We start from the raw sequence: 8,219 nt of genomic DNA, 5'->3' as shown, positions 1-8,219 counted from the left end.
CACGCTCACTCATACACACACACACTCATACACTCACACACACTCACACGCACACGCTCACTCATACACACACACACACTCATACACTCACACACACATTCACTCACTCACACACTCAAACACACTCACACACACACGCTCATTCATACACACACACTCATACACTCACACACACTCATACACTCACACACACATTCACTCACTCACACACTCAAACACACTCACACACACACGCTCATTCATACACACACACTCATACACTCACACACACTCATACACTCACACACACATTCACTCACTCACACACTCATACACACACACACACGCTCACACTCACTCACACACACACACACTCACTCTCTCTCACACACACACACACACACACATGTAAATGATGTTATGGATTGTTTTTCATGTTTCTGTGTGTGTGTGTGTAGTGTGTGGATCTGAGCTGTAACGAGCTGAGTGAGATCACTTTACCTGACAGTCTACCTCCTAAACTCCAAGAGCTGGATCTGACGGGAAACCTGCGGCTGAATCTGGACCACAAGACCCTCGAGCAGCTCAAGTAAGAGCACGTGTGCATGTCTTATACTTCTGCCAATTTCTTTCTTCTTAAAATGAGTGATATCAAATTAACACATTAGTTCAGTATCATTAATTACAAAAATGATGCACAAAAATAATAATGCTAAAAAAAAAAATCAGCAATAAGGGATTTTCCTACAATTGTAAAAACATGTTATTTTGCTCAGCGCATTCAATTCAATAGGTTACAAAATGTTACGAAAATACATTTAAAAAACGTTAATTTATCAAGCCACTTCTAATATCTGTCCAATGCTTTCGACATAATCTGATATAATAATGTCTTTGAAATGTCTTCATTTGGGCCAGTGTTATTTTAGTATCTTTGAGATACGATTGTAGTTTTTATTAATATTTAAATTTTAAGGTTTTTGTAATTTTGTTGTGTGTTTGAGATTTTTATTAGTTTTTGTTATTTTTTTATGTGTCTAAATAGTTTTTATTAATGTTTGTTTTAGTTTTGGTTATTTTTTATATCAAGTTTAACTAAACTAAAATGAGAATTGCTGCATTGGCAACTAGATGGAATAAAAAGTGGTCTGTTTTTCCTAAATACATAGTGTCTCTCAGCATCATGTGCCAACAAAGGCTCTCTGTAAAACACTTCAGTTTGGTTTCGGTGGCTTGAAACTAAACATTTCTCAAATTTATCAGCCACTGGGGTTTTAATGTTTTATTTATTTGCCAAAGCCATTTTACTCGCTTATAAAGTGTTTGTTTTGGACCATGCTTGTGTATATGTGTGCCATTCAATAATACATGATATCTTCCACATCTTTTCAGTAACATCCGCTGTTTCCGGATAGACCCGCCCCCTTCCTCGTTCTCAGCCAATGAGGCGGCAGGAGGGCCGGCTGTCTGGAGTCACGGCTTCACCGAAGCCTCGGGCGTCAAAAACAAGTGAGTGTGTTGTGGATCTCAGCGCTCGGAGCTGCTGTGTGTGTCGGTCAGTGACCGTGTGTGTTGTGTCTGCAGACTGTGTGTGGCGGCTCTGTCGGTGAACAGCTTCTGCAGCAGCAGAGAGGCTCTGTACGGCGTGTTTGACGGAGACAGGAACGTGGAGGTGCCGTATTTACTGCAGTGCACCATGAACGACATACTGGCCGAGGAGCTCCACAGGACCAAGAGCGAGGAAGACTACATGACCAACACCTTCCTCGTCATGCAGAGGTAATGCACACGCAGCGTGTTAGCGTGTTAACGTGTTAAAATGACTAACACATTCAGACCTGTCTGTCATCTTACATTGATGCAGCGTCTGATGATCATGATGCAGGACGACTGACTGTGTGATGAAGCCTATTAGAATGCAGTTATATGAGCCTAAAATTCAAGATATGAGCACAAAACAAAAACAAGCTCTTATATTTCTATCATATGATGTAGTTTAGCAATATCACACCAGCAAGTGTGCTGATTTTCCCCAATCTCTCCACCCTTGCAAATGTGATATTGATTTGGTACAACAGTTCAATAAACAACACTATATTGTCAAAATTGTCAGTTTTTTTCAATTTTGCAAACCGAGTTCCAAAGTCAGTGATTCAGTGACTCATTCATAAAGATAAAGTGAGTCAGTGGCTACGTTTACATGCAACCAAATAATCAATTTGTAATCAGATTGATGGCTCAATCGGACTGAAAAGCCTTCATGTAAACACCTTAATCGATCCGATTGAGCTCGATCGGAATTAAATTTCAATCGGATTGAAGGGGGTGGTTTATTCCTTTTCTAATACGATTGAGAGTGCATGTAAACACTCGATCAGATTGAACCCCGAAACCGAAAGCACTGCACATGTGCAATGACGCAGAAATAGCGTAATGACGTATGACGCGCAGAACGAGCGGTTCTTCCTTTTGAATAAAGTGTTGTATAAATCTGTGTCCTGTCATTATAAAACTCTCCTTTCACTCGGCAACTGTGAAGTGGAGCAGGACAACCTCCCACCAGTCCTTGTTTTGGATTCTCATCCACAGGCAACCCGTTTTGGGAGCGGGGAGGGGCATTTTTACTGTGTGATAAATATGAGCAGCACGGCACAGCAGTTTATATGTATATTTATCCATAAATGGATAAATATTAATTCTGCTGTTAAAAACAAATAAACTGTGTAGGAGAGTGGTTATTATGTGCAAACAGGCTCGGCTGTGAAGTGGAGCAGGACAACCTCCCACCAGTCCTTGTTTTGGATTCTCATCCACAGGCAACCCGTCTTGGACACGGGGAGGGACATTTTTACTGCGTGATAAATATGAGCAGCACGGCACAGCGGTTTATATGAAGAAATGGATAAATATTAATTCTGCTGTTAAAAACAAATAAATACACCGTGTAGGAGAGTGGTTATTATGTGCAAACAGTGAGAAACTCTATATTTGTGCAGTGTGCGCATGTCAGAAAAAATCTATTCCGATTTGAAGCTTGTCACATATAAACGCGCACATCAACCCGATCACTTTATTTAGCGTTCATGTAAACACTACATTCAGATCCATCAATTGGAATTAATTCAGTCTGACTGAACCAAAAATTGTGCATGTAAACGTAGCCAGTGATTCAGTGACTCATTCATAAAATCACCTGCTGAGTTTCTGAATGAATCAGCTGTTTGAACGAATTGGTTGAATGAATGATTCAATGACTCAATCATTAAGACAGCGACCAACACCTACTGGCGCTTTTAGTTTCATATTTGAAGCATCATTTCATTTTTTTTTCAGTTGATTCATATTTACATTTTTTTAAATTCCATTAATGCCCATTTAATATCATTATTTGTGCAATGTTGAATCAAAATATTTCTTTCTAAAGCAAATTTTTGTAATATCTATTCAATGCTTTTTTTTTTTTCATTTAACACAATAATGACTTTGTTTTTATGTGAATTTATGTGTGATTAATTTGCACTTAATTTATCGGCACATCTTGTAATTAATTAGATTAAAAGTTTGAATCGCTCAATATCCCTACTAAGTATGTCTGTCCGTTCGCTCTGGGTTGAACAGGAAGTTGGGCACAGCAGGGCAGAAGCTGGGCGGTTCGGCGGCGCTCTGTCACATCCGGCACGACCCCACTGACCCCGCCGGCTGCTTCACCCTCACCGCCGCTAATGTGGGCAAGTGTCAGGCGGTGCTGTGCCGCGACGGCAAGGCGCTGCCGCTGTCACTGCTGCACAACATCAGCATCAAGGAGGAACACAACCGCGTGCAGCAGCATAAAGCCATCATCACTGAGGTACGAGAAACACTTTCCACCGGCACTGAGGTCAACATGAGATGAACGTTCATTTCACTGTGTTCCTGATCTTATTGTGTGCACCCTATTCCAAAGAAAAAAAACTCTCGTTCATCAAAATGTAATAACTTCAACTATTAGTCCATCTTAACCAATAGCTGTTTGAGGTTGCCTTTCTGGGATTTCACCAGTAGTTAATGCAGTAAATGAATGCTGTTTAAACGACACTAGATTGGAAAATAACATTAGCATTGGGGTACGTGGAGGCTTGCATTAAGATATTCTGATATGAAACGTCACATTAAAGGCCCACCCTACAGTTTTTATTAGTTAATGTGAATCACATTAAGGAAATGAATTGACATTTCATGTTGACTTTCAGGTGGATTTGTTGCTTTTATTAAAGTTAAACGGATCGTTCACCCGAAAAAAATATATTTTGAATTCAAAAATCAAGTGATATTTGAAGAATATTTCAGCTCAATAGCCAATGGAGTCCAACAGTTTCAGGCTCCGAAAAGTAGCACAAAGTAGTCCACACAACTCTTCTGAATCACTTTGTATGATGAATGGAGCATAATTTAAGTTATTCACTCTCAAACTTCCTGAAGCGAGTGAGTAATATTGAACAACAACTCAAATTTCGACTTCAAACCATATCGCTTTAGAAGACCTGGAGCAAAGCCACTTTTATACACTGTAACAATTATTTGTTGTGAATAAAACAAAGATTATTGGAGTGTTTTACAAGTTACTATTTCAGTCTTTGTACTAAAAAATGTCATGGTTAATTTAATGTGTTACTTGCCATTTCTTTCTAATTATTTGTGAAATTTACTAGAAAAATCCTACACCAGTGTTTTCAGTGTAGTATGTTTATCTTGGAGCTTGGCTGTTCGTTTACAGCTGAACTGTTCTTCAAATCTTCTTTTGTTTTACACAAGTAAGTCATACAGGTTTGAAGCTGAATGTTGGGGTGAGCCATCCCTTTAAAAGGGGTCATGACATGGATTTTTGACATGGTTTACTTATAATGTTAATTATGTTTTTTGCACACACAAAAAAATATGTGGGGAAAATGCTTATTTTCAACCCTCATTCTGACCCTCTCTCTAAAATGATCTGTTTTAAAGGGGCATGTCCTTTAAGGTTTTTCAGTAATTGGCCACTGTTATGATTGGCTAATGCCATTGCATAGGAAACAGAATCAACGCCCCCTCGCTATTGCATGTTTTGACAACATAATCAAAATAAAATGGTTATTTCCAGACAAAGCATTATGAAATCATTTACTTACAGTTTGTGATGCAGCTGCAGTCAGATCTAGTACCGCTTCATCTCTCAACAGATGTTTCTTTGTGACTCTCCATGACACTGTGCCTCGTTTACAAAACAAAATCCTCCATAATCCGAACAATCTTCTGACACAATCCGGGATGCCATTAAAAATAAACTATCCCCTTGTTCCTTACGCTGGGATCCTTCTGTTCTCAGTAATCGGCCACTGTTATGATTGGCTAACGTCATTGCATAGGAAACAGTATTAATGCCCCCTCGCTACTGCATGTAAGTGTTTTGACAAAATGATCAAAATAAAGCGGTCATTTCGAGAAAAAGCATTATGAAATTATTTACTTACATTTTGTGATGCAGCTGCAGTCAGATCTAGTACCGCTTCATCTCTCAACAGATGTTTCTTTGTGACTCTCCATGACACTGTGCCTCGTTTACAAAACAAAATCCTCCATAATCCGAACAATCTTCTGACACAATCCGGGATGCCATTAAAAATAAACTATCCCCTTGTTCCTTACGCTGGGATCCTTCTGATATCTGTACAAAGACGTGAACGAGCTGTTTAAACCAAACTCGACAAAGCGAACGATCTTTCACTGCATTTGTCCTGAAGACAGACTCATATCTGTTTACTGTATCCAGTGTAGGCAAGATAGCGGCACTGATTGTAATTTCTATTTTTTGACGCGAAGCGACTCTCGCATTCAGCGTAATCAAGTGTCAGCCGTTAGCAACTGAACGCCAGTGGGCGGAGCCTATGCTGAGAAGATGACTATTCGTCGATGTGTTGCTCTGGAGGCGGAGTTTATGCAAACGACTGCGCCCTTGTGACGTCAGCTTGTCCCTCGGATCCAAAACAAGCCGTTTTCTGAGGGTTATTACATAAATGCTTTTTTATTGACGATGAGGACATTTTAAGTTATGAAACTTGCTATTGTATGACACCGTGTCCTAACTACACGCGATAAAAGGTATCTTTTCCATGTTAATCAGAGTTTTCGTCCTAACTAGCCGCTACGGTGACACACGAAATTTCTAATTTAGAAATGGTTTCTATTTCTGTGACGTCGCGGCTGGAACAACATACAAGCTATGACAGCGATACTGATTACTGTGCTTTATTCAAAGTTAAACGTGTCTAATGTGAGTTTGAATATCATTTTGCGTGACCTTATAGCCATAATGAAAGCAACAACAAATCGTATACCTCAGATCTTGAAAATAATTTAAGCAAAGATGTACGTTAAAACTGTGAACTCAGTGCGAACCAACGAGTGTATTCCATAACAAAGATGGTATCAGACACTCAGTATGTACATTTACTGATGTTAAAAGGTTTAATATTTATGAATTAGATTATAAACATAACCATTTGTTGCGAGTGCAGTGAGCTTCCAGAGAGAGCCCGCCCACATGTGCTTCTGATTGGCTGTGATATTTGATTGATTCTGTCACGTCTGTTGTGGACAGCCAATTTGTTAGGACACGGTGTTAAGCATACAAAGGCCTCTTCTATGTCAAAAGATCCAGGGAAACTTGGTTTCGTGTCATGACCTCTTTAACTCACATGAACTTATTGTTGTATTAGAATAAGAGTTACTGACCACTACGGCAAATTCCCCTTCTCCAACAGGACAACAAAGTGAACGGCGTAACAGACTCCACACGCATCATGGGCTATTCGTTCCTCTACCCGGCGGTCTTGCCTCGCCCGTATGTCACCACGCTCCCGCTGACCCCCAGAGATGAGTTCTTCATCCTGGGCAGCAGAGGTCTGTTTGAAGTCTTGGACCCTAGCGAGGCGGTGGAAGCCGTACGGAAGGTGCCCGATGCGCTGGCGGCCGCCAAGAAGCTGTGCACGCTGGCGCAGTCGTACGGCTGCACCGATAGCCTCAGTGCCGTGGTGGTGCAGCTCAACGTAGCGGAAGACTGTTGTTGTTGCTGTTGTGCGGCGTCTGCGGAGCCCGGCTCCGGAAGCATGCATGCGCCGCCGAGCCCCGGACTGTTCCCGGCCTCCTCCGCCGGCGTGCCTCCGTCCTCCTGCAGCGAGATCAGCTCCGAGGTCAGTGCGTCCGAGATGAGCTCCGAAGTGGGATCCACCGCGTCCTCGGACGAGCCGCCGCTCCTGCTGCAGGAGGCGCAGCTCCACCTTCATCCGCAGAGCCACCCCAACCCGCGCCTCCCCTGCTGCTCGCTCCACCTCACTCCCAACTCCGGAAGCTCCTTCCAGAGGCAGCTTTCCAGCGCCACCTTCTCCAGCGCGCTCTCGGACAACGGCTTGGACAGCGAGGACGAGGAGCCCATCGCCGGAGTCTTCTCCAACGGCAGTCGGGTGGAAGTGGAGGCTGACGTGCACTGTCTGCTACCCCTGCCTCCACCTCCTCCACCCTGCACCCCAGAAACCCCGGAGAAGCTTCCGGAGGAGGCTGGGAACCTTGCGGGAGCGGATGCTTGGAGCAAGACCTTGGGGAGGCAGAGGGGAAACGGCTCGGTGGCACCGCAGGAGCAGAGCCACAACTTGATTGAAGTGGCGACTGAAGCTCCTTCTAAGAAACCTGGGGGTTACTTCACGGCGCCGGCTCAGCCCGACCCCGACGACCAGTTCATCATCCCTCCGGAGCTGGAGGAGGAGGTGAAGGAGATCATGAAACAACATCAGCAGGACCAACAGAAGCCGGCTAATAGCGAGAGACCTGCGGACTACTACGACACGCCGCTCTGAAGCAGGCGCTGCATTCTGTCATCATCTACTCATCCTGATCTTGTTGGCTTTAATCCACAGTTCTTGAACGTAGGGCTGGGCGATATAGCAAAAAGTTTTTTTTCAGAACGTTTGACCGATTCAAGATAATGTCGATTTTAACTAGTCAACTTGAATCATGTTGTAGTTATGTTTTTAAGTAACATTCACTTTCTTACAAACTTGCAAAACCATCCATTTAAAGAAAGTTATTTTTCAAGCGTTCCACACGCTTTAGAGGTCGACTCAAAAGATCAAGGCAATTCAAATCAGAGCTGTCAAAATGGCTGAAAAGCTAAATTCGAATTTTGTACTTAAATATTATCAGTATTCGAATTATATTCGAATATAAAATGC

General features: G+C 42.4%; 1 protein-coding gene across 1 annotated transcript in view; it reads left to right on the top strand.

Annotated features, from left to right (window-relative positions):
• Positions 1-7,972, top strand: part of LOC107721116 (PH domain leucine-rich repeat-containing protein phosphatase 1-like) — a 41,616-nt gene extending 33,644 nt beyond the window's left edge. Inside the window, exons 13-17 of the mRNA XM_016528983.1 lie at positions 438-568; positions 1,372-1,488; positions 1,564-1,758; positions 3,598-3,826; positions 6,756-7,972. Of these exons, the coding sequence (XP_016384469.1) occupies positions 438-568; positions 1,372-1,488; positions 1,564-1,758; positions 3,598-3,826; positions 6,756-7,844 (1,761 nt within the window). The 3' untranslated portion in view covers positions 7,845-7,972. The remainder of the gene's footprint in view (positions 1-437; positions 569-1,371; positions 1,489-1,563; positions 1,759-3,597; positions 3,827-6,755) is intronic.
• The last annotated feature ends 247 nt before the right edge of the window (positions 7,973-8,219 follow it).

Source organism: Sinocyclocheilus rhinocerous, unplaced genomic scaffold, assembly GCF_001515625.1.
Source record: "Sinocyclocheilus rhinocerous isolate Xijiao unplaced genomic scaffold, SAMN03320098_v1.1 scaffold180, whole genome shotgun sequence".
Lineage (NCBI taxonomy): Eukaryota > Metazoa > Chordata > Actinopteri > Cypriniformes > Cyprinidae > Sinocyclocheilus > Sinocyclocheilus rhinocerous.
Note: the sequence above shows the minus strand (reverse complement) of the source record. Positions and strands in the feature narration are given on the sequence as shown.